The 25,971-nt window shown below is 62.0% G+C and overlaps 2 protein-coding genes across 2 annotated transcripts; both read left to right on the plus strand.

The window, feature by feature from the left end:
• Positions 1 to 8: 8 nt before the first annotated feature.
• Positions 9 to 9,293, plus strand: LOC135328595 (antigen WC1.1-like; the record flags this gene model as incomplete). Its single annotated transcript, XM_064513476.1, has 16 exons — positions 9 to 36; positions 556 to 876; positions 1,047 to 1,361; positions 1,507 to 1,815; positions 2,056 to 2,370; positions 2,662 to 2,979; positions 3,058 to 3,378; positions 3,653 to 4,039; positions 4,316 to 4,453; positions 4,799 to 4,894; positions 5,155 to 5,238; positions 5,543 to 5,671; positions 5,860 to 5,980; positions 6,404 to 6,659; positions 7,367 to 7,506; positions 9,122 to 9,293. Coding segments are annotated over 16 exons (3,450 nt in total), but the record flags the coding sequence as incomplete, so codon positions are not given.
• A 3,561-nt stretch (positions 9,294 to 12,854) lies between these two features.
• Positions 12,855 to 20,522, plus strand: LOC135328596 (antigen WC1.1-like). The gene is made up of 14 exons (XM_064513477.1): positions 12,855 to 12,921; positions 13,473 to 13,793; positions 13,964 to 14,278; positions 14,420 to 14,728; positions 14,969 to 15,283; positions 15,585 to 15,902; positions 15,981 to 16,313; positions 16,584 to 16,970; positions 17,247 to 17,384; positions 17,730 to 17,825; positions 18,086 to 18,169; positions 18,474 to 18,602; positions 18,791 to 18,911; positions 20,297 to 20,522. Exons 1-14 carry the CDS (start codon positions 12,855 to 12,857, stop codon positions 20,520 to 20,522), a joined length of 3,159 nt encoding a protein of 1,052 aa, XP_064369547.1.
• Positions 20,523 to 25,971: the final 5,449 nt, after the last annotated feature.

The following is a 25,971-nucleotide window of genomic DNA, read 5'->3' on the forward strand; positions in this document are numbered from 1 at the left end:
CACTGGGGCTGCTGCTGTGCGTGCAGCTCTGCAGGGGTGAGTGCCTGCGGGCTCCCCGGGGCTGGAGCTGCCTGCCCTCATGCCGAGAGTGGGAGGCAGCCCTGGGGTTGGGGAGGCCACCGTGGGGCTGGGGTGGCCACCATGGGTCTGTGCGTGACCTGCTGGGAGGGCTTCCTAGGGACACCAGCGGAGACACCCCACCCAGGCAGCCCTCGGGGACTCGCAGTGCCTGCGCTGCGCTGGGGACAGGGCTTATGCCAGTGGGGCCAAACACTGAGCACATGTGCCAGGACATGTGCTCTGCTGTGTTCACCTTGCATCGGGTGCTGGACATTCAGGAGAATGTCCTGCAGTGCGCCGAGGCTTTCCCCCCCAACAGCCATACATCGGGACCCAAAAGCCAGGCCCGCAGTGGGGAGTGGAGGCCATCAGGGCAGGGAACAGCTGTGGGACAGAGTCCCCCAGCCAGCCTGGTAGGGCAGGCTGTGCCAGGTGCCCGTGGCACCATGCTGGGACTCCATGTCCTCCTTTGTGGTCCCACATGGGCACCCACAGGCACCGGGGAGCTGCGACTGGTTAACGGAGGCAGCCGCTGCGCCGGTCGGGTGGAGATGAAGCACGAGGGCCAGTGGGGCACCGTGTGCAGCTATGACTTCGACTGGGATGTCCGTGGGGCCTCCGTGGTCTGCAGGCAGTTGGGATGCGGCACCGTGGCCAGGGCCTCCCCGTACACCCCATTTGGGGCTGGGACTGGCCGGATTTGGCTGCAACCCTTCTTATGCCGTGGCACTGAGACAGCGCTCCACAACTGCCCCCACTTCGGCTGGGGCCAGCACTACTGTGGCCATGACACAGATGTTGGGGTGACGTGCTCAGGTGAGGGTTTGGGTGACCGTACTGTGGTGCAGCCCCTTGGCTGCTCACGGTTGGGAGCTGGCATGGCCATTACCAGGGACTTCCCAATGGGGACTCCCTGGACACAGATGGGGTGCAGGAGTGGGGCTGGAGGGCAGCACCCTCATGCCCTGAGGGCACCTCTAATGCAGATGCCGTGGAGCTGAGGCTGGTGAATGGAGGTGGTCCCTGTGCAGGCAGAGTGGAGGTGAAGCTGCGGGGCCAGTGGGGGACGGTGGCAGATAATGAATGGGACATGGAAGATGCCGAGGTGGTGTGTCAGCAGCTGGGCTGTGGCTCAGCCAAAAGCGCCCATGCCTGGAGCCGCTTTGGGAAAGGGTCTGGACCAATTCATCTGGCTGTCGTTGACTGTCGCGGGGATGAGTCTGCCCTCTGGGAATGTACTATCAAGGGATGGGAGCTGTACAATGGAAGCCATAGCTGGGATGTTGGCGTGGTCTGCCAAGGTAAGAGCTGTGGTGGTCACAGCCCAGGCTGTCTCGCCCCCGGGGGCCACCTGTGCCAGCACCAAAGCTCTGGTGGCAGCCCCTCCACAACACCCCAACATGTCCCAGGGACCCCCAAGAGACCCCAGACTCTCTCCTCCGGCAGGGTTTGTGCGGCTGGTTGGCGGAGATGGTGCCTGCTTGGGCCGCGTGGAGGTCAGGCAGGGCCGAGCCTGGGCCACCCTCTGTGAAGCCCACATGGACCTCAACACCGCCCATGTCATCTGCAAGGAGCTGGGCTGTGGAGCAGCTCTGGCCATCACTGGGGCGGCACGCTTTGGGGCAGGAGCTGGGCCCATCTGGGACGGGGGCTTTGAGTGTGCAGGCAATGAATCCCTCCTGTCTGCCTGCGCCCGCAGGCTGCCCCATGGCCAGGGCTGCACCCACACCAGTGACGCTGCCATCATCTGCTCCCGTAAGAGAGCAGGGCACGGGACAGAGGCTGCAGCGGGAGGCGGGGGAGACGGGCAGCAGGGACAGGGGTGCCCAGGGCAGGGACGGGGCAGGGAGGCTGCGGCCTGGCTTGTGGCAGTCCCCAGGGGCACGAGACGGCAGCGGGGCATGGGGAGGCAGAGGGCTGCCATGCCTGCATGCCCCCACCATTGCAGAGCAGGGGACATGAGCTTTCATCTCCAGCGTCTTTTCTCCCTCCCAGCCTACACGGGCTTCAGGCTGGTGAACGGCAGCACAGAGTGCACAGGGCGGGTGGAGCTGGAGGCACGCGGCACCTGGGGCTCCCTCTGCGACGCTGGCTGGGACGTGCCCGATGCCCAGGTGCTCTGCCACCACCTTGGCTGCGGCTTTGCTGCCTCTGTGCCTCGCAGAGGGTATTTTGGGACAGGGAGCGGCCCGCTGTGGCAGGACACATTTCACTGCAGCGGGACCGAGTCCCACCTGGGAGAGTGCCCTGCCATGGCGCTGGGGACCCCTGCCTGCTCGCCGGACCACGCTGCCGCAGTCAATTGCTCAGGTGCGTGCGGGGCAGGTGGCGTCAGACAGGAGGGCCTGCTGTGGGGAGGGGACCCAGCACCCCAAATGGAGGGGTGCCCCTCCTTCTCACTGCCAGCAGGAGCTGTGGGGCACAGGGCCCGTCTGGGGAAGCAGGGCCATGTCAGGGCAGGAGGAGGGCTGAGCCCAGGCACAGGGTAGCAGGCACATGGGCAGGAGGAGGGCAGTGGGGCTGTGCTGTCCCCCGGCAAGCCGTGGGGCTCCTTGGCACCCCACGGTCCCCACAGGACATCTCCCCTCTGTGTGGGGCCAGGTGGCACTGAACCCCTGCGGCTGGTGGACGGGGAGAGCCGTTGTGACGGGCGCCTGGAGGTGGCCCTGGGTGGGGCCTGGGGCCGAGTCCTGCCACAGCAGTGGGACGACAGCGGTGCCAGCGTGGTGTGCCGGCAGCTCCGGTGCGGCACGGTGCAGAAGGCCTACACCGCCCCAGTGCTGCAGCCAGGCTCGAGTCCCCTGGGGCTGAGTGGGCTCTGGTGTGCAGGCACGGAGACCCACCTGGCCCAGTGCAATGCCACGCTGCCCAGCGCCGTGCCATCGGGCCACACTGAGGAGGCGGTGGTTGTGTGCTCAGGTGAGTGTGCCAGGAAGGGCCCCAGGGTGCCGCAGGGGCCTGAGTGGCTGCCCCATCCCGGGCTGTCTCTGGCTGCAGGGAGCCGGCGGGTGCGGCTGGCAAGCGGCCCTGGGCGCTGTGCTGGGAGAGTGGAGGTCTACGTGCAGGGGGCCTGGATCCATGTCTGTGAGGATGCCTGGGACCTCTGGGATGCCACCGTCGTCTGCCGCCAGCTGGGCTGCGGCAAGGCCCTGGCAGTGCCCGGCTCAGCCCGCTACGGCCGGGGCTCGGGGCCAGTGTGGCTGGGCGCCGGTGGGTGCTCCGGGACCGAGGCGACACTCTGGGACTGCTCGGCCCCGGCCCCGGCTCCAGGGCAGCGTGGTTGCAAGCAGGGTGCTGGCGCAGCAGCCGTTTGCTCAGGTCAGTGGCATCCTCCACTGGGGCCAGACGTAGCAGGGCTGTGGGACTGGCCGTGGTGCCAGCCCTCCCCACCGGCCTCCCTGACCAGCTCCCCACACCCTGGGCAGTCCCGGGGAGCGAGATGGCGCCTTTGCCCCACTGCCCCAGCGTGTCCGCTGCTTGGGGTGCTTCTCTTAGTGCCTCGGGGAGGTGGGCGGCGTAGTCATAAGAGTGGGGGTGTCTGCCCAGCCCTGGCTCAGCTGTGCCCCGCCCCGCTCATGCTATCCCCTTGCAGAGCTCACAGTCCTGCGGCTGGCGGGTGGCAGTGGCTGCACTGGGCGCCTGGAGGTCTTCTACAATGGGACGTGGGGCAGCGTGTGCGCCAATGGCACCAGCCCCGCCACAGCCGCCGTGGTGTGCCAGCAGCTGGGCTGCGGGGCCACGGGCCGACTGGCATCTGCCCCAGCAACCACACAGGGCTCAGGCCCCGCGTGGCTGGCCTGGGTGCAGTGCGAGCTGGGGACCGACTCCCTCTGGCACTGCCCCTCGGCACCCTGGCACCTGCAGCCCTGTGACTTCCCTGGGGACACCCACATCACATGTGACAGGGACCCTGGCGGCACCAGAGTGACTCCCACGCCAGCCAGGGCAACTGGATGCCCAGACGGCACAGCTTGCACAGGTAGCTTTGCCAGCGCAGTGGCCCCAGGGACCCTCCAGCTCGGGCTGGCGCAGCCCAGTGGAGGGGGAGCAGCTCTGGCAAGGAGACCCCAGCTGCCCGGGCACTGTCACCCCTCGGCTTCATGCAGGGGTTGGCCCTTCGGCCCAGGGGTGCCCTCCTTGGCCTCCCTGTCCTGCCAGCCACTCCCCTGCATCCCCCCATGCATCCACAGTGATGCAGGATGGGACAGGGTCCCCAGCCTCCCTCCAGCTCTGCCGTGTTTTGGTGTCCTCACAGGTGCCCACAGGAGCCCCGCGGGGGGTGCTGGGGCCATGCCAGTGCCCACCATCCTCTGCATCATCCTGGGGACCCTGCTCTGCCTGGCCCTGGGGGCTCTCGCCATGCAGGCATGGCGCACCATGGCTCAGCACAGAGGTGGGTCGCACCGGGGTTCTCCGGGGCTGAATCTACCAGGACGAGGCACCAGGGCAGAGCCAGTCAGGGCTGGGGGCCACTGATGGCTCCCGGGACTGCCTGGCCATGGGGCGGCCCGGCTGCACAGGCTGGGGACAGGCGTGGCGGTGGAGGCCAGGAGGCCAGTGCTGAAAGAGGGCAGGACGCGGCGCAGCACAAGGGCCAGGCAGGGGCACCAGAGCCACTCGGTGGATGGGGCACAGCAGTGGAGCTGGGCCACAGGGATATCGGGGGCACAGCTGGTGACCCCCACCATCCCATGTGCTGTGCCCATGGCCTGGGGTTATGGCTGCCCTTGCTTTCCAGGCCCTGGCAGAGCTGGGGACACAATCTCTGAGGCCGTCTATGAGGAGCTCGACTACACCCTGACGCCGGAGTACCAGGAGGTGCCCAGTGGCTCAGGTGCGTACACCCTGACTCCCGTGCTCGGGCCAGCCCAGCCCGGCACCTCTCCCTGGGGAAGGAGGTCTCTGCGCTGAGGCCCCCACGCACCCGCTGCAGCAGCTGTGCTGGGAGCCTGGCCATGTGCTGGCCACGGGGAGCTGGAGTGCAGGGCCGTATCCTGGCCCCTCACAGTCCCCGCTGTGCGGTGAGGCTGTCCTGCCCAGGGTGCTGGCCAGGCCGTGGGACTGGGCAGCCTCTCCTAACGCCCCATCCTCCAGGCTCTCCATCAGAAGGCTCAGCAGCAAAGCTGCCGTATTACACCAGTGACAGCGTGGAGGTCAGCAGCCCCGCGACAGCAGCAGGTACGGGGCCGGAGTGCAGGGCCGTGCTGCAACGCGCCCAGAGGCGCAGCCGTCATGCCACAGCCAGTGCCAGCAGGGGCCTCACATGGTGCCTGTGCAGCATGGCCACGTGGCCCTCGGTTATTTTCTGGGCCAACACTCGTGGCTGGGGATGAGCCTCTGGGCTGCTGGCTCCATCCGAGAGCTGGCAGCCCCATGCAGCAGGCCTGGCCCCCATGTCGGCACCCGCAGCTCTGTGGTCAGTGGGGGCTGGCACAACGCGACCCCTGCCCTGGCCTTCATTTCACTGCCCTGTCTGTTGCAGACACCCCTGCCCTGCCCAGGCATGGCCCCCCGGATGGGTATGATGATGCCGCGGCCGTGCTGCACCCGGGAGAGGCCGCTTCTCCAGGGTTGAGTGACGGAGGTGTCTCCGAGGTCACGGTGCTGGAAGGTAAGAGGCACCACAGCCCATACAGCAGCACTGCCATTCCCAGCGCTGTGCCATCCCGCCGGGAGAGGTGGCTCCCCGTGCTCTACTGCGGCGGTGGGTGGTGCCTGGGCATGGCGGGGACCACTGGCCTGGACCTGGCAGCCGGGGGATGAAATGCCCCCTAGAGGCACCGGCCATGCTGTCCGCAGCGGGGAGCCGGCCCTCGCTGAGCCACCCGGAGCTGCCAGGAGCCACGACAGATGCACCAGCTTCAGCGCCCCGAGACATGGGCTACGACGATGTTGGTGTCAGTGGCCCCAGGACATCACTGTGAGCATGGCGGGGCCGTGCTGTGGCAGTCCCTGAGGACACACACGGTGCCATGGGGCTCTGCCCCCATGAGCCACAGGCCAACCACAGCAGGCATCGTCTGTCTCACTAACGGCCCACTCGGGCTGGCCAGGGACTATGGGCACCATGGAGATGTGCCTCCATCATCCCTCCTGCGCAGCCCTCCAGGTGCTGCCTGAGTTTGTGCTTCCACTGTGCATTTCTCTCTCTTCTATTAAAAAAAATTAAAAAATGTTTGGAGCCTCGGCCCCAAGGTGAGGCCTTTGGGCACACTGCTGTATCCTCAGGGGTGGCTGGGGCGGACAAGGAGCATGTCCTGCTCAGAGTGAGCTCTGTTGCACATAGCCAGTAACTCTCCTGCCGGCCTCACACGGCTCCAGTTAATCGCTGTTGCTGCTGCAGGTCTTTCGCCCGCACTGTCCTACACTGGGATGTTACCATGCACGGCACCCTGACTACTGTGGCCCTCACCCGCCCCAGAGCAGCTCTGCACCAGGTCGACATTTGCCATCGCTGGTGGTGCACACTGCCCATGGCAGGGACTGCAGTGGAGCAAGCGTTGCTCTATAGAAAGGGCCAAGCATGGGCAGCGCCGCCTGATGCAGCAGTGGTGGAGCAGCTGGCAGGCTTCCTCTCCTCGCTGGAGGTTTCCCTTGCTGTAAGGCAGGCCTGCAGCCCAAACACAAGGGCAGGACAATAGTGTGACAAGTGGAGATGTCTTGGAGGGAGGCTATGGTCTGCCTTCCTGCCTGCCACCTAGTAAAAGCCCCCATCTGGGAGAGCAGGGCAGATGCTTTGTCTCCTTGATTGGAGGCATCACTGGGCACCAGTGAAAAGAGTCTGGCCCCATCCTCTTCACAAATTCCCTTCACATAGTTATACCCATCAATAGAGACCCCCCCGCCCTCAGGCTTCTCTCCTCCACCATGAACAGGCCCAGCTCTCTCAGCTTTTCCTTGTATGATACATATTCCCATTCCTTCAGCATCATAGGAGCCCTTTGCTGCACTTGCTCCAGGAGCTCCGTGTCTCTCTTGTCTTGAGGAGTCCAGAACTGCACACAGCACTCCAGACGTGGCCTCCCCAGGGATCAGTAGAGGCAAAGGATCACCTCCCTCCACCTGCTGACAACACTCTGCCTAATGCAGCCCAGCATACCCTTGGCCTTCTTGGCCACAAGGGCACGGTGCTGGCTCACGGTCAGCTTGTTGTCCACCAGGCCTCCCAGGTCCTTCTCTGCACGGCTGCTTTCCAGCAGGTCAGCCACCACCCTCTACTGCTGCAGCGGGTATTCCTCCCCAGGGGCAGGCCTCTGCACTTCACCTGATTCAGCTTCATGAGGTTCCCCTCTGCCCATCTCCCCAGACCGTCAAGCTACCTCAGAAGGGCAGCACAGCCCTCTGGGGTATCTGCCACTCCTCTCAGGATCACCCTTGGATCATCAGCACACTTGCTGTGGGTGCACTCTGTCCCCTCATCCACGTCACTGAGGAAGAAGATGAACAGTACTGCACCCAGCATGGACCCCTGGCAGACACCGCCAGCTACAGGCCTCCAACGAGACTTTGTGCTGCTCATCACAATCCTCTGAGCTCTGCCAGACAGCCAGTTTTCAAGCCACCTCACTGTCTGCCCATCTAACCCACACTTCCTCAGCTTGCCTGTGAGGATGTGATGGGAGACAGTGTCCAAAGCCTTGCTCAAGTCAAGGGAGACAACTTGCCCTGCTCTCCCCTCATCTACCCAGCCAGGCGTCCCATCCTAGAAGGCTCTCACGTTGGTTAAGCATGATTTCCCCCTTTGGGAATCCACACTTGCTACTCTGGATCTGGAAAAGTCAGCCTCTCTTGAGGCTTTCTCCCTGCTCTCCAGGGCCTGGGATATGCGGAGGGCCCGTCTTTGCAGGAAAGACTGCAGCAAAGCAGCATTTAGGATCTCTGCCTTTCCAACATGCTTTGTCACCAGGGCACTTTGCCCAGTCAGCAGTGAGCCCACAACTTCCCTTCTCCTCCTTTGGTTATTGATGGATTTAAAGAAGCCCTGCTTGCTTCACATCCCTCAACACATTAAACTCCAAAGGGGCCGGGGTCTCGGCCTGGACCTTTTGAGCCCCATCCTTCCTACTCGGACAACATCCCTCTATTCCTCCCATGTTTCCTGAGGCTGGCTCCACACAAGCCCTGCCTCAGCTCTTGGCAGTTCTCCTTAAGCATGGTGTCAAACAGATGTCCCCTGGCATTGTAGTACTCTAAGAGTAGTTCAGGAAACCACAAGTGTAAGCCACACACATGCAGCCACAGGCAACAAGCAAGCCAACGCTGCTGTTACTATGGCACGGCTGTTTCAACCTCATGAAGAAGGACAAGCGCCACACACCACTGTGTTGCTGGGAGCTGCAGGGATGGGAAAGACAATGACAAGGAGGAAGATCACCATGGAGTGGGCAGGAGCAGTCCTTTATACACAGTTTGACTATGTTTTCTACCTCAACTGGAAAGAAATCAGCCCCACTACAGCAGGGAGTGCAGCACACTTGATTTCCAAGCTCTGTCATTGCCCCTACTTGGACTCTTCCATCTGGGCTGGACCAGAAGTGCCTGGAGCCTGCACTTGCACTCTCTCCCCTGGCCTTCACAGTCTGGGTGGTTTTTTCCAGGCACAGCCCACATGGACTCACGAGCCACCTGGGCCCTGCATGGCCAATGCCTTTTGCTCAGACAGCAAGCAGGCCCTGCAGCGTCCTAGTGGGATGCAAGTACGGAGTTGAACTCTCTGGACTTGTGCACCCCCGAGCTAAAGAGAAACCTGAAACGAGAGCTCAAGGCCCCTGTGACCTTCTGCCCAACAAGAGCCGGCACAGAGCCTGGCTTGGGTCAGAATGGTTTGGGCTGGCCCTGTGGGACTCCTGCCACGTGCTTAACCCTGGCTCCTGTTCCCTGATTCAGAGCTGGAAAGCACTGAAACACAGATATGGTTCACCTGAGCAGACACTGAGACAGGACAACCACAGTGTCCCTCTCTCGCCTGCACAGCCCTGGGTGCACCATGGCTGCTTGGAGGCCAGTGTGGCAAACCCCATGAGCTGTGAGACTTTGGATACCTTCTGCCTCTTTTCCCCAGAAGCACCAGGGCAGTGAAAGCCATGGGCAGGGAGTGGGCATGGCAGCAGGGCTGTGGCCGTGCAGGCCCCCTGAGGTCGGATGCTGTGGGGCCGGGACAGTGTATCGCCATCGAGGTGGACCATGCCGTGTGGTCTCCGGCGGCAGTTCTTCTCTTTTTCTTGTTCGATTGAAAGACTGAACACATTGGGAGTAAAGGAAGAAACGTAGCAGGAGTTGGCTGCGCTCAAGGGAAGAAGGGAATTTTGCTGCTGTCATACCGGTGGGGGAGGACGGTGGCATTATGGGTAGGCGTGCCTCAAAGGGAGGCCACGGCCTGTCTTCCTGCCTGCCACCAAGCGTTGGCCCCATCCGAGACAGCAAGGCACACACTTTATGTCCGTGATTGGAGGCATCACCCACAAGGGGTACAAAGGAGGGTTGGGAAGAAAGCTGAAGGCATGTCTCTCAATGCTAAATATCCCTCTCTGGCTTCCCAACTGCTGCACTTTCATCTCTATAATCAGCTCACAGCTTTGGTACCTCCCATGAATGTTCCGCCAGTTAAACACAGAAGGTCTACATGCTCAATGGTTACGCTGCATTAGTTTTCTATGCTGCTCTTTCCTCTCTATGTGGTCAGTGCATATGCTGCATGAGCTTTCTATGCCACTCTTGTCTCTCTGCAAGGCCTGCCGGCATTTGTACGCAGCCCATACCGGAATGCTGAGGTCTGACAAGCCCCTGCCGCTAGTCCACTTCCCGACGGCTTCTGTTGCTGTGACCTGCTACTCTTTCAACTAGGGAAGCAAGTAGCTATGCACTGAGCTTTGCAGCCAAGGTAGGATGTGTCCTGCGAGAGCCCTGACTCAGCTGCTGATCTGCACCTCATCCCTGGTGTCTGTACACAGTGGGAAAATCCCCACACTGGGGCACTGGAGCTGTCTGTTGCACTGCAGCTGCAAAAAATGTCCCCACGTGGCAGCTGAGCTTGCCTGGGCAGAGGAGGATTCCCACCAGCTGTGACGCAACTGTGGGCAGGTGCTGGCCACCCTCGTCCCTGCCTTGGAAGGGGGTTCCGGGATGTTGGATGGAGGGTGCATTCCAAGGTGGAGCGAGGTGCTGGGAACTCCCCTGCCCTTGGGTGGGTGCTGCTGCCACAGCTTAGAGGAGGCCTGAGAGACCTGCAAGGCATTGCTGGGCTGAACTGCTTTGCTGGTACAGCCAGCCACGAGCACAGGTCCCCTTGACAACCAAATCCACCTAGCTACCTACTGCAGATGCTGAAGCAGCCACCCTTCCAGGCGTTGTGTGGGAGGGAAACAAGGGGACAGGGCTGGGGCCGTGCCTGATTCACTGGACCTGAAAAGGGCACAGACTGGAAGTGGCATCCTCCCATGTTCCCACTGCAGTCGGTGGGGAGAAACAGGCCATACAGGGGGGGAATGCAGGTGCAGGCTGGACTGAACCATCCCGGGCACTGTCTCCCTCTGCCCTCCCAGTTCTGCACCAGCACCTGCACTAGCAGGGAGCATGAATGATGAAGTGCATCTGCACAGGGCTGACAGCATGGCACGACTGAAGCTGCCCTCCACTCTGCCTTGTGTTCACGGAAGCACAGAAGCACGCAACGGCAGAGGTTGGAAGGGACCTCTGGAGATCATTGTGGTCAATGCCCCTGCCCATGAGGGTCATCTAAAGCCCATCGCCCAGGACCCTATCCAGACGCCTCTGCAATGTCTCCTAGGACGGAGACCCCACAATCTCCCCAGGAAACCTGTTCCCGGGCTCTGTCACACTCACAGGAAAGTTTTTCCCTCTGGGCAGACGGAACTTCCTGGGTTTCAGGTTGTGCCCGTTGCCTCTCGTCCTATCGCTAGGCACCACTGAAAAGCTCTTGACACCCTCCCTTCAGATATTTATGCCCACTGATAAAGATTCCCCCACAGCCTTCCCTTCTCCACCATGAACAGGCCCAGTTCTCTCAGCCTTTCCGCGTGTGACAGATGCTCCCATCTCTTAAGCATCATAGGAGCCAAATGGGCCTTGACATTCCGAGCCCCATCCTTGCCTGCTTGGACAACATCCCTCCATTTCTCCCACATTTCCTGAGGCTGGCTCCACACCAGCCCTTCCTCAACCTTTCGCACTTCTCCTTAACCATGGTGTCAAACAGGTGTCACACAGCATTGGTGTGCTGTTAGAGTAGCCCTACTGATGAGGAGCTCCTAAGAAATCAAGCTCCCTTTCAAGCTGACTGTGCTTCCTCTTCGTTTAGATTACAAACAAAAATACAAAGCGCACATGACAAGACAGTTCCTGCAGGCAGTTATGATTCTAATGCACTGCTGGACCCTCCTCTCCTGCCTGAGCCCTTTCCCTAAGCACAGCAGCCTGGGAGACCTTGTTGGCAAAGCTCCTCCTCCCTTCCTCCTCCTCTATGTGCCCTTTTTCACTGGAGTTCAGGCCAGCTTATCCAGGCCATCCTCCTGAGACATCAGCTCATCTCCTGAGCCTCACGACAGACCACTCTTGTGCTCGGCGGAGGCTCTCCTTCATTCCCTGCTGGCTGTGCTGCACTTAGGCAGATGCTGGGGAGGCAAAGCCCTACCAGTGACAACACCCATGCAGAGCGATATTCACCTGGGGGATGTCCCCACTCCTACCCAAAATGTCCCAAATGACCAGCAGGCTCAAGGGAACCAACACCGGTCTCCTATATCCCTCAGATTTGTCCAAGAGCCTCTCAGTTGCTCTGGATTTGCTCCAGGTCTCTGTGGCACTGGCACTGCAAAGAGATACTGATACACAGAAGCCTAGCGTTATCATACTCTGAAATGCAGCTGGCTGAGCTGAAACAGAAGCAGGTGGTGAGATGCTGGCTGTTCAGCAGGCCCAGCAGATGCCTGTGCTCTGACACAGAGCAGCACTCGGGCTGCTGCAGCTGCTTCCCCTTGGGGGCTGGTGTGCAGTGGGGGAACCAACTCCTTCCTTCCCCGTCACTGCATGGGGCAAGCGTGGCTGCCATGGGGACTGTGGGGCTGAGGGGCACAGGCCTGCAGGCAACTGGATAGCACCTCCATCCACCCACAGGCTGCTGTGAGGAGCCCAGTCCCTCCTGCCAATGTGCCATGGAGCCTGGGGCTGGGCTTGACTTGGTGTCGCCCTGGAGCTTTCTAGCCCAGAGCCAGCCCCAGTGCCTGCCCCATGTGGAGGGCTGCAGTGCGGAGGGACCTGGTGCCAGAGGTCAGCCCCACAGCAGCAAGGAGCCTGCAGCAGATGCTGCCCCCTGCAGAGGACGGTCCCTGTCAAGGAAGGGCTCTTGCCACGCTCCCTGGCACAGTGTGACACACCCAGACCCATGCGGGATCAGGCATAGGGAGGGTCCGCACACCCTGCACCCGCTGCAGCACCCAGGTGGGGAGTCCTGCTCAGATCATCATCAGGCTCCCCACGGGGACAGCCAGGCAGGCACCCACCCACTGGTGGGGTGCGCGTGATGCCAGAAGTGGAGCCGAGACACATATATGGGCATGCACGGGGATGGAGAAGGTTATTGGAGGCTGGGGCTCCGTCAGATGGGAGATAACCCTCCTGATAACGTCTCAAAAGGTGCCTAAAGCCGTTGATTGGCTCCCCTGGCAGCGGGGCCTGCGCTTCTGCCTATATATTGCCCTCCCCACAGCGGGGGCCTCTGGTGGCCTGGGAGGCAAGCAGGAGCTGGGGACTGCAGCATTGGGCAGGAGGTGTTTGGGATGGCCACCATCAGCCAGCTCCTTGCCAGTGCACTGGGACTGCTGCTGTGCGTGCAGCTCTGCAGGGGTGAGTGCCTGCGGGCTCCCCGGGGATGGAGCTGCCTGCCCTCATGCCGAGAGTGGGAGGCAGCCCTGGGGTTGGGGAGGCCACCGTGGGGCTGGGGTGGCCACCATGGGTCTGTGCGTGACCTGCTGGGAGGGCTTCCTAGGGACATCAGCGGAGACACCCCACCCAGGCAGCCCTCGGGGACTCGCAGTGCCTGCGCTGCGCTGGGGACAGGGCTTATGCCAGTGGGGCCAAACACTGAGCACATGTGGCAGGACATGTCCTCTGCTGTGTTCACCTTGCATCGGGTGCTGGACATTCAGGGTCTGGATATGGCCCTACCTTTCTTCACACCTGGTGTCCTGCAGTGCACCCAAGGCTTTTCCACCCACACAGCCATATGCCAGGGTCCAAAAGCCAGGCCCGCAGTGGGGAGTGGAGGCCATCAGGGCAGGGAACAGCTGTGGGACAGAGCTCCCTGGCCAGCCTGGCAGGGCATGCTACACCAGACAACACTGACACCATGCTGGGACTCCATGTCCTCCTTTGTGGTCCCACATGGGCACCCACAGGCACCGGGGAGCTGCGACTGGTTAACGGAGGCAGCCGCTGCGCCGGCCGGGTGGAGGTGAAGCACGAGGGCCAGTGGGGCACCGTGTGCAGCTATGACTTCCTCTGGGATGTCCGTGGGGCCTCCGTGGTCTGCAGGCAGCTGGGATGTGGCACCGTGGCAAGGACTTCCCCATACATGCCGTTCGGGGCAGGGGCTGGCCGGATTTGGCTGCAACCTTTTCTATGTCGTGGCACTGAGACAGCACTCCACCACTGTCCCCACTACGGCTGGGGCCAGCACTACTGTGGCCATGACACAGATGTTGGGGTGACGTGCTCAGGTGAGGGATCAGGATACTCTGCCAGGGAGCAGACCCTTGGCTGTGCGCAGTTGGGAGATGGCATGGCTATGCCCAGGGCCTCCCCACTGGGGCCTGCCCAGGCACAGATGGGGTACAAGAGTAGAGCTGGAGTGCAGCACCCTCATGCCCTGAGGGCACCTCTAATACAGATGCTGTGGAGCTCAGGCTGGTGAATGGAGGTGGTCCCTGTGCAGGCAGAGTGGAGGTGAAGCTGCGGGGCCAGTGGGGAACGGTGGCAGATGACGTATGGGACATGGAGGATGCCGAGGTGGTGTGTCAGCAGCTGGGCTGTGGCTCGGCCAAAAGCGCCCATGACTCGACCCACTTTGGGAGAGGGTCTGGACCTATTCAACTGGCTCTTGTGGACTGTCGCGGGGATGAGTCTGCACTCTGGGAATGCACTGTCCCGGGATGGGGGCCATACCCTGGCCGCCATGACTGGGATGTTGGTGTGGTCTGCCAAGGTAAGAGCCATGGGGTCCCTCCAGGCTGCCTCGCACTCAGGCCCCGCTATGCCAGCACCAGGATTATGGGGGCAGCCCCCCTGCAAGCCCCCAGCGTGTTCCACAGACCCCCAAGAGACCCCAGACTCTCTCCTCCGGCAGGGTTTGTGCGGCTGGTCGGCGGGGACGGCGCCTGCTCGGGCCGTGTGGAGGTCAGGCAGGGCCGAGCCTGGGCCACCCTCTGCAAGGCCCACGTGGACCTCAACACCGCCCACGTCATCTGCAAGGAGCTGGGTTGCGGAGCAGCTCTGGCCATCACTGGGGCGGCACGCTTTGGGGCAGGAGCTGGGCCCATCTGGGACGGGGGCTTTGAGTGTGCAGGCAACGAATCCCTCCTGTCTGCCTGCGCCCGCAGGCTGCCCCATGGCCAGGGCTGCACCCACACCAGTGACGCTGCCATCATCTGCTCCCATAAGAGAGCAGGGCACGGGACAGCGGCTGCAGCGGGAGGCAGGGGAGACGGGCAGCAGGGACAGGAGTGCCCAGGGCAGGGACGGGGCAGGGAGGCTGCGGGCTGGCTTGTGGCAGCCCCCAGGGGTGCGGGAAGGCAGCAGGGTGTGGGAGGCAGAGGGCTGCCATGCCTGCATGCCCCCACCATTGCAGAGCACGGGACATGAGGCCTTCATCTCCAGCGTCTTTTCTCCCTCCCAGCCTACACGGGCTTCAGGCTGGTGAACGGCAGCACAGAGTGCACAGGGCGGGTGGAGCTGGAGGCACGCGGCACCTGGGGTTCCCTCTGCGATGCCGGCTGGGACATGCCCGACGCCCAGGTGCTCTGCCACCACCTCGGCTGCGGCTTTGCTGCCTCTGTGCCCCGTGGAGGGTATTTTGGGACAGGGAGCAGCCCGCTGTGGCAGGACACGTTTCACTGCAGCGGGACCGAGTCCCACCTGGGAGAGTGCCCTGCCACGGTGCTGGGGACCCCCGCCTGCTCGCCGGACCACGCTGCCGCAGTCAATTGCTCAGGTGCGTGTGGGGCAGGTGGTGCCAGCCACAAGGGCTTCCTGGGGGGAGGGGACCCAGCACCCCAAAAAGGAAGGGTACCCCACTCCCCCTACTGCCACCAGGAGCTGTGGGGCACAGGGCCCATCTGGGGAAGCAGCGCCATGTCAGGGCAGGAGGAGGGCTGAGCCCAGGCATAGGGCAGCAGGCACATGGGCAGGAGGAGGGCAGTGGGGCCGTGCTGTCCCCCAGCATCCTGTGGGACTCCTTGGCACCCCACGGTCCCCAAAGAGCCTCAGGACATCTCCCCTCTGTGCGGGGACAGGTGGCACGGAACCCCTGCGGCTGGTGGATGGGGAGAGCCGCTGTGACGGACACCTGGAGGTGGCCCTGGGTGGGGCCTGGGGCCGAGTCCTGGCTCAGCAGTGGGATGCCAGCAGTGCAAGCGTGGTGTGCCGGCAGCTCCGGTGCGGCACGGTGCAGAAGGCCTATGCTGCCCCAGTGCTGGGGCCAGGCTCGAGCCCCCTGGGGCTGAGCGGGCTCCGGTGTGTGGGCACGGAGGCTCGCCTGGCCCAGTGCAACTCCACGCTGCCCAGCGCTGTGCCGCCGGACCATGCCGAGGAAGCGGCAGTTGTGTGCTCGGGTGAGTGTGCCGGGAAGGGCCCCGGGGCACTGTGGGGGCCCGAGCAGCTGCCCCATCCCGGGCTGTCTCTGGCTGCAGGGAGCCAGCGCATCCGGCTGGTGAGTGGCCCTGGGCGCTGTGCTGGGAGAGTGGAGGTCTACGTGCAGGGGACCTGGAGCCGCGTCTGCGAGGACACCTGGGACCTGTGGGATGCCGCTGTCGTCTGCCACCAGTTGGGCTGCGGCGAGGTCCTGGCAGTGCCCGGCTCGGCCCGCTACGGCCGGGGCTCGGGGCCAGTGTGGCTGGGTGCTGGCGCCTGCTCTGGCGCCGAGGCGACACTCTGGGACTGCCCAGCCCCGGCACCAGCCCCAGCCCTGGCCCCGGGGCAGCGTGGCTGTAAGGAGGGTGCTGGTGCGGCAGCCATCTGCTCAGGTCAGCACCGCGCTCCACCAGGGCCAGGGCCAGCGGGGCTGTGGGACCGGTTGTGGCATCAGCCCTCCCGACCGGCCTCCCTGCCCACCTCCCCACACCGTGGGCAGTCCGGGGAGTGAGACGGCACCTTCGCCCCACTGCCCTGCCGTGTCCACTCCTTAGGATGCTTCTCATGGTGACCCGGGGAGGTGGGCGGAGTGGCCGGGACAGCAGGGGTGTTGCCCAGCCCCGCCTGAGCTGTGCCTACGCCCCCATGCTACCCCCTTGCAGAGCTCACAGCCCTGCGGCTGGCAGGCGGCAGCAGCTGCACCGGGCGCCTGGAGGTCTTCTACAATGGGACGTGGGGCAGCGTGTGCGCCAATGGCACCAGCCCCGCCACAGCCGTCGTGGTGTGCCAGCAGCTGGGCTGCGGGGCCACGGGCCGACTGGCATCTGCCCCAGCAACCACACAGGGCTCAGGCCCCGCGTGGCTGGCCTGGGTGCAGTGCGAGCTGGGGACCGACTCCCTCTGGCACTGCCCCTCGGCACCCTGGCACCTGCAGCCCTGTGACTTCCCTGGGGACACCCACATCACATGTGACAGGGACCCTGGCGGCACCAGATTGACTCCCACGCCAGCCAGGGCAACTGGATGCCCAGACGGCACAGCTTGCACAGGTAGCTTTGCCAGCGCAGTGGCCCCAGGGACCCTCCAGCTCGGGCTGGCGCAGCCCAGTGGAGGGGGAGCAGCTCTGGCAAGGAGATCCCAGCTGCCCGGGCACTGTCACCCCTCGGCTTCATGCAGGGGTTGGCCCTTTGGCCCAGGGGTGCCCTCCTTGGCCTCCCTGTCCTGCCAGCCACTCCCCTGCATCCCCCCATGCATCCACAGTGATGCAGGATGGGACAGGGTCCCCAGCCTCCCTCCAGCTCTGCCGTGTTTTGGTGTCCTCACAGGTGCCCACAGGAGCCCCACAGCGGGTGCTGGGGCCATGCCAGTGCCCACCATCCTCTGCATCATCCTGGGGACCCTGCTCTGCCTGGCCCTGGGGGCTCTCGCCATGCAGGCATGGCGCACCATGGCTCAGCACAGAGGTGGGTCGCACCGGGGTTCTCCGGGGCTGAATCTACCAGGACGAGGCACCAGGGCAGAGCCAGTCAGGGCTGGGGGCCACTGATGGCTCCCGGGACTGCCTGGCCATGGGACGGCCCGGCTGCACAGGCTGGGGACAGGCGTGGCGGTGGAGGCCAGGAGGCCAGTGCTGAAAGAGGGCAGGACGCGGCGCAGCACAAGGGCCAGGCAGGGGCACCAGAGCCACTCGGCAGATGGGGCACAGCAGTGGAGCTGGGCCACAGGGATATCGGGGGCACAGCTGGTGACCCCCACCATCCCATGTGCTGTGCCCATGGCCTGGGGTTATGGCTGCCCTTGCTTTCCAGGCCCTGGCAGAGCTGGGGACACAATCTCTGAGGCCGTCTATGAGGAGCTCGACTACACCCTGACGCCGGAGTACCAGGAGGTGCCCAGTGGCTCAGGTGCGTACACCCTGACTCCCGTGCTCGGGCCAGCCCAGCCCGGCACCTCTCCCTGGGGAAGGAGGTCTCTGCGCTGAGGCCCCCACGCACCCGCTGCAGCAGCTGTGCTGTGAGCCTGGCCATGTGCTGGCCACGGGGAGCTGGAGTGCAGGGCTGTATCCTGGCCCCTCACAGTCCCCGCTGTGCGGTGAGGCTGTCCTGCCCAGGGTGCTGGCCAGGCCGTGGGACTGGGCAGCCTCTCCTAACGCCCCATCCTCCAGGCTCTCCATCAGAAGGCTCAGCAGCAAAGCTGCCGTATTACACCAGTGACAGCGTGGAGGTCAGCAGCCCCGCGACAGCAGCAGGTACGGGGCCGGAGTGCAGGGCCGTGCTGCAACGCGCCCAGAGGCGCAGCCGTCATGCCACAGCCAGTGCCAGCAGGGGCCTCACATGGTGCCTGTGCAGCATGGCCACGTGGCCCTTGGTTATTTTCTGGGCCAACACTCGTGGCTGGGGATGAGCCTCTGGGCTGCTGGCTCCATCCGAGAGCTGGCAGCCCCATGCAGCAGGCCCGGCCCCCATGTCGGCACCCGCAGCTCTGTGGTCAGTGGGGGCTGGCACAACGCGACCCCTGCCCTGGCCTTCATTTCACTGCCCTGTCTGTTGCAGACACCCCTGCCCTGCCCAGGCATGGCCCCCCGGATGGGTATGACGATGCCGCGGCCGTGCTGCACCCGGGAGAGGCCGCTTCTCCAGGGTTGAGTGACGGAGGTGTCTCCGAGGTCACGGTGCTGGAAGGTAAGAGGCACCACAGCCCATACAGCAGCACTGCCATTCCCAGCGCTGTGCCATCCCGCCGGGAGAGGTGGCTCCCCGTGCTCTATTGCGGCGGTGGGTGGTGCCTGGGCATGGCGGGGACCACTGGCCTGGACCTGGCAGCCGGGGGATGAAATGCCCCCTAGAGGCACCGGCCATGCTGTCCGCAGCGGGGAGCCGGCCCTCGCTGAGCCACCCGGAGCTGCCAGGAGCCACGACAGATGCACCAGCTTCAGCGCCCCAAGACATGGGCTACGACGATGTTGGTGTCAGTGGCCCCAGGACATCACTGTGAGCATGGCGGGGCCGTGCTGTGGCAGTCCCTGAGGACACACACGGTGCCATGGGGCTCTGCCCCCATGAGCCACAGGCCAACCACAGCAGGCATCGTCTGTCTCACTAACGGCCCACTCGGGCTGGCCAGGGACTATGGGCACCATGGAGATGTGCCTCCATCATCCCTCCTGCGCAGCCCTCCAGGTGCTGCCTGAGTTTGTGCTTCCACTGTGCATTTCTCTCTCTTCTATTAAAAAAAATTAAAAAATGTTTGGAGCCTCGGCCCCAAGGTGAGGCCTTTGGGCACACTGCTGTATCCTCAGGGGTGGCTGGGGCGGACAAGGAGCATGTCCTGCTCAGAGTGAGCTCTGTTGCACATAGCCAGTAACTCTCCTGCCGGCCTCACACGGCTCCAGTTAATCGCTGTTGCTGCTGCAGGTCTTTCGCCCGCACTGTCCTACACTGGGATGTTACCATGCACGGCACCCTGACTACTGTGGCCCTCACCCGCCCCAGAGCAGCTCTGCACCAGGTCGACATTTGCCATCGCTGGTGGTGCACACTGCCCATGGCAGGGACTGCAGTGGAGCAAGCGTTGCTCTATAGAAAGGGCCAAGCATGGGCAGCGCCGCCTGATGCAGCAGTGGTGGAGCAGCTGGCAGGCTTCCTCTCCTCGCTGGAGGTTTCCCTTGCTGTAAGGCAGGCCTGCAGCCCAAACACAAGGGCAGGACAATAGTGTGACAATTGGAGATGTCTTGGAGGGAGGCTATGGTCTGCCTTCCTGCCTGCCACCTAGTAAAAGCCCCCATCTGGGAGAGCAGGGCAGATGCTTTGTCTCCTTGATTGGAGGCATCACTGGGCACCAGTGAAAAGAGTCTGGCCCCATCCTCTTCACAAATTCCCTTCACATAGTTATACCCATCAATAGAGACCCCCCGACCTCAGGCTTCTCTCCTCCACCATGAACAGGCCCAGCTCTCTCAGCTTTTCCTTGTATGATACATATTCCCATTCCTTCAGCATCATAGGAGCCCTTTGCTGCACTTGCTCCAGGAGCTCCGTGTCTCTCTTGTCTTGAGGAGTCCAGAACTGCACACAGCACTCCAGACGTGGCCTCCCCAGGGCTCAGTAGAGGCAAAGGATCACCTCCCTCCACCTGCTGACAACACTCTGCCTAATGCAGCCCAGCATACCCTTGGCCTTCTTGGCCACAAGGGCACGGTGCTGGCTCACGGTCAGCTTGTTGTCCACCAGGCCTCCCAGGTCCTTCTCTGCATGGCTGCTTTCCAGCAGGTCAGCCACCACCCTCTACTGCTGCAGCGGGTATTCCTCCCCAGGGGCAGGCCTCTGCACTTCACCTGATTCAGCTTCATGAGGTTCCCCTCTGCCCATCTCCCCAGACCGTCGAGCTACCTCAGAAGGGCAGCACAGCCCTCTGGGGTATCTGCCACTCCTCTCAGGATCACCCTTGGATCATCAGCACACTTGCTGCAGGTGCACTCTGTCCCCTCATCCACGTCACTGAGGAAGAAGATGAACAGTACTGCACCCAGCATGGACCCCTGGCAGACACCGCCAGCTACAGGCCTCCAACGAGACTTTGTGCTGCTCATCACAATCCTCTGAGCTCTGCCAGACAGCCAGTTTTCAAGCCACCTCACTGTCTGCCCATCTAACCCACACTTCCTCAGCTTGCCTGTGAGGATGTGATGGGAGACAGTGTCCAAAGCCTTGCTCAAGTCAAGGGAGACAACTTGCCCTGCTCTCCCCTCATCTACCCAGCCAGGCGTCCCATCCTAGAAGGCTCTCACGTTGGTTAAGCATGATTTCCCCCTTTGGGAATCCACACTTGCTACTCTGGATCTGGAAAAGTCAGCCTCTCTTGAGGCTTTCTCCCTGCTCTCCAGGGCCTGGGATATGCGGAGGGCCCGTCTTTGCAGGAAAGACTGCAGCAAAGCAGCATTTAGGATCTCTGCCTTTCCAACATGCTTTGTCACCAGGGCACTTTGCCCAGTCAGCAGTGAGCCCACAACTTCCCTTCTCCTCCTTTGGTTATTGATGGATTTAAAGAAGCCCTGCTTGCTTCACATCCCTCAACACATTAAACTCCAAAGGGGCCGGGGTCTCGGCCTGGACCTTTTGAGCCCCATCCTTCCTACTCGGACAACATCCCTCTATTCCTCCCATGTTTCCTGAGGCTGGCTCCACACAAGCCCTGCCTCAGCTCTTGGCAGTTCTCCTTAACCATGGTGTCAAACAGATGTCCCCTGGCATTGTAGTACTCTAAGAGTAGTTCAGGAAACCACAAGTGTAAGCCACACACATGCAGCCACAGGCAACAAGCAAGCCAACGCTGCTGTTACTATGGCACGGCTGTTTCAACCTCATGAAGAAGGACAAGCGCCACACACCACTGTGTTGCTGGGAGCTGCAGGGATGGGAAAGACAATGACAAGGAGGAAGATCACCATGGAGTGGGCAGGAGCAGTCCTTTATACACAGTTTGACTATGTTTTCTACCTCAACTGGAAAGAAATCAGCCCCACTACAGCAGGGAGTGCAGCACACTTGATTTCCAAGCTCTGTCATTGCCCCTACTTGGACTCTTCCATCTGGGCTGGACCAGGAGTGCCTCTGCATGGAGCCAGCACTTGCACTCTCTCCCCTGGCCTTCACAGTCTGGGTGGTTTTTTCCAGGCACAGCCCACATGGACTCACGAGCCACCTGGGCCCTGCATGGCCAATGCCTTTTGCTCAGACAGCAAGCAGGCCCTGCAGCGTCCTAGTGGGATGCAAGTACGGAGTTGCAGTCTCTGGACTTGTGCACCCCCGAGCTAAAGAGAAACCTGAAACGAGAGCTCAAGGCCCCTGTGACCTTCTGCCCAACAAGAGCCGGCACAGAGCCTGGCTTGGGTCAGAATGGTTTGGGCTGGCCCTGTGGGACTCCTGCCACGTGCTTAACCCTGGCTCCCGTTCCCTGATTCAGAGCTGGAAAGCACTGAAACACAGATATGGTTCACCTGAGCAGACACTGAGACAGGACAACCACAGTGTCCCTCTCTCGCCTGCACAGCCCTGGGTGCACCATGGCTGCTTGGAGGCCAGTGTGGCAAACCCCATGAGCTGTGAGACTTTGGATACCTTCTGCCTCTTTTCCCCAGAAGCACCAGGGCAGTGAAAGCCATGGGCAGGGAGTGGGCATGGCAGCAGGGCTGTGGCCGTGCAGGCCCCCTGAGGTCGGATGCTGTGGGGCCGGGACAGTGTATCGCCATCGAGGTGGACCATGCCGTGTGGTCTCCGGCGGCAGTTCTTCTCTTTTTCTTGTTCGATTGAAAGACTGAACACATTGGGAGTAAAGGAAGAAACGTAGCAGGAGTTGGCTGCGCTCAAGGGAAGAAGGGAATTTTGCTGCTGTCATACCGGTGGGGGAGGACGGTGGCATTATGGGTAGGCGTGCCTCAAAGGGAGGCCACGGCCTGTCTTCCTGCCTGCCACCAAGCGTTGGCCCCATCCGAGACAGCAAGGCACACACTTTATGTCCGTGATTGGAGGCATCACCCACAAGGGGTACAAAGGAGGGTTGGGAAGAAAGCTGAAGGCATGTCTCTCAATGCTAAATATCCCTCTCTGGCTTCCCAACTGCTGCACTTTCATCTCTATAATCAGCTCACAGCTTTGGTACCTCCCATGAATGTTCCGCCAGTTAAACACAGAAGGTCTACATGCTCAATGGTTACGCTGCATTAGTTTTCTATGCTGCTCTTTCCTCTCTATGTGGTCAGTGCATATGCTGCATGAGCTTTCTATGCCACTCTTGTCTCTCTGCAAGGCCTGCCGGCATTTGTACGCAGCCCATACCGGAATGCTGAGGTCTGACAAGCCCCTGCCGCTAGTCCACTTCCCGACGGCTTCTGTTGCTGTGACCTGCTACTCTTTCAACTAGGGAAGCAAGTGGCTATGCACTGAGGTTTGCAGCCAAGGTAGGATGTGTCCTGCGAGAGCCCTGACTCAGTTGCTGGTCTGCACCTCATCCCTGCTGTCTGTACACAGTGGGAAAATCCCCACGCTGGGGCACAGGAGCTGTCTGTTGTGCTGCAGCTGGGAAAAATGTCCCCACGTGGCAGCGGGGCTGTCTGGGCAGGGAAGGATTCCCACCAGCTGTGAAGCAACTGTGAGCAGGTGCTGGCCACCTTCGTTCCTGCCCTGGCAGAGGGCTCTCGGATGTCGGATGGAGGGTGCATTCCGAGGCGGAGCGAGGTGCTGGGAACTCCCCTGCCCTTGGGTGAGGGCTGCTGCCACAACTTAGAGGAGGCCCGAGAGACCTGCAAGGCATTGCTGGGCTGAACTGCTTTGCTGGTACAGCCAGCCACGAGCACAGGTCCCCTTGACCCCCCCAGTCCACCTAGCTACCTACTGCAGATGCTGAAGCAGCCACCCTTCCAGGCGTTGTGTGGGAGGGAAACAAGGGGGCAGGGCTGGGGCCGTGCCTGATTCACTGGACCTGAAAAGGACAGAGACCAGAAGTGCATCCTCCTATGTCCCCAGTGACTGCAGGGGGAGAAACAAGCCATACAGGGCGGGGATTGCAAGTGCAGGCTGGACTGAACCATCCCGGGCGCTGTCTCCCTCTGCCCTCCCAGTTCTGCACCAGCACCTGCACTAGCAGGGAGCAGGGCCTGGCAGCTTGGCAGTGGCAGTGCCACCTCAGGCCAATGCCGCACAGGGTAAAGAAGCTCTTTGTGTCAGGAAGGCCTTGAAGTGGCCAGAGCTTTCCAGATCCTTTTGCCTTGGGGTGACGTTTCAGTGCATCTGCACAGGGCCGACAGCGTGGCACGACTGACTCTGCCCTCCACCCTGCCTTGTGTTCACGGAAGCACAGAAGCACACAACGGCAGAGGTTGGAAGGGACCTCTGGAGATCATCGAGGCCAATGCCCCTGTCCATGAGGGTCATCTAAAGCCCATCACCCAGGACCCTATCCAGACGCCTCTGCAATGCCTCCAAAGATGGAGACTCCACAACCTCCCCGGGCAACCTGTTCCCGGGCTCCGTCACCCTCACAGGAAAGAAGCTTATCCTGCTGGGCAGACGGAACTTCCTGGGTTTCAGGTTGTGCCCGTTGCCTCTTGTCCTATCGCTGGGCACCACTGAAAAGCTCTTGACACCCTCCCTTCAGATATTTATGCCCACTGATAAAGATTCCCCCACAGCCTTCCCTTCTCCACCATGAACAGGCCCAGTTCTCTCAGCCTTTCCGCGTGTGACAGATGCTCCCATCTCTTAAGCATCGTAGGAGCCAAATGGGCCTTGACATTCCGAGCCCCATCCTTGCCTGCTTGGACAACATCCCTCCATTCCTCCCACATTTCCTGAGGCTGGCTCCACACCAGCCCTTCCTCAGCTTTTGGCAGTTCTCCTTAACCATGGTGTCAAACAAGTGTCACATAGCATTGGTGTGCTGTTAGAGTAGCCCTACTGATGAGGAGCTCCTAAGAAATCGAGCTCCCTTTCAAGCTGACTGTGCTTCCTCTTGCTTTAGCGTACAAACAGAAATGGAGAGCACACATGATAAGAGAGTTCTTGCAGGCAGTCTTGATTCTCATGCACTGCTGGACCCTCCTCTCCTGCCTGAGCCCTTTCCCTAAGCACAGCAGCCTGGGAGACCTCATTGGCAAAGCTCCTCCTCCCTTCCTCCTCCTCTATGTGCCCTTTTTCACTGGAGTTCGGGTCAGCTTATCCAGGCCACCCTCCTGAGACATCAGCTCATCTCCTGAGCCTCACGACAGACCACTCTTGTGCTCGGCGGAGGCTCTCCTTCATTTCCTGCTTGCTGCTCTGCCCTCGGGCAGATGCTGGGGAGGTTAAATGTGATGACCACAAAGGCAAGGCCCTGCCAGGGACACCACCCATGCAGAGCAATGTTAACCTGGGGGAGGTCTCCACTCCTGGCCAGACTGTCCCCTTGACCAGCAGGCTCAAGGGAACCAACACCGGTCTCCCATGACCCTCAGATTTGTCCCAGAGCACCTCGGATGCTCTGGATTTGCTCCAGGTCTCTGTGGCACTGGCACTGCAAAGAGATACTGATACACAGAAGCCTAGCGTTATCATACTCTGAAATGCAGCTGGCTGAGCAGAAACAGAAGCAGGTGGTGAGATGCTGGCTGTTCAGCAGGCCCAGCAGGTGCATGTGCTCTGACACACAGCAGCACTCAGGCTGCCGCTGCTGCTTCCCCTTGGGGGCTGGTGTGCAGTGGGGGAACCGTCTCCTTCCTACTTCAGCGCTGTATGGGGCGAGCGTGGCTGTGTGGGGGCTCACAGGCTGAAGGGCACACACCTGCAGGCAACTGGGCAGCGCCTCCATCTGCCCACAGGCCACTGTGAGGGGCCCAGTCCCTCCTGCCAATGTGCCATGGAGCCTGGGGCTGGGCTTGACTTGGTGCCACCCTGGAGCTTTCTAGCCCAGAGCCAGCCCCAGTGCCTGCCCCATGTGGAGGGCTGCAGTGCGGAGGGACCTGGTGCCAGAGGTCAGCCCCACAGCAGCAAGGAGGCTGCAGCAGATGCTGCCCGCAGCACAGGACAGTCCCTGTCAAGGAAGGGCTCTTGTCATGCTCCCTGGCACAGTGTGACACACCCAGACCCATGCGGGATCAGGCATAGGAAGGGCCCACACACCCTGCACCCACTGCAGCACCCAGGTGGGGAGCTCTGCTCAGATCATCATCAGGCTCCCCACGGGGACAGCCAGGCAGGCACCCACCCACTGGTGGGGAGCGCATGATGCCAGAAGTGGAGCCGAGACGCATATATGGGCATGCACGGGGATGGAGAAGGTTATTGGAGGCTGGGGCTCCGTCAGATGGGAGATAACCCTCCTGATAACGTCTCAAAAGGTGCCTAATGCCGTTGATTGGCTCCCCTGGCAGCGGGGCCTGCACCTCTGCCTATATATTGCCCCCCCCACCACAGCAGTCTCTGGTGGCCCAGGAGGAGAGCGGGTGCTGGGGGCTGCACTGTGGGGCAGGAGGTGTTTGGGATGGCCACCATCAGCCAGCTCCTTGCCAGCGCACTGGGG

This window comes from Dromaius novaehollandiae, chromosome 5 (genome assembly GCF_036370855.1).
Source record: "Dromaius novaehollandiae isolate bDroNov1 chromosome 5, bDroNov1.hap1, whole genome shotgun sequence".
NCBI lineage: Eukaryota > Metazoa > Chordata > Aves > Casuariiformes > Dromaiidae > Dromaius > Dromaius novaehollandiae.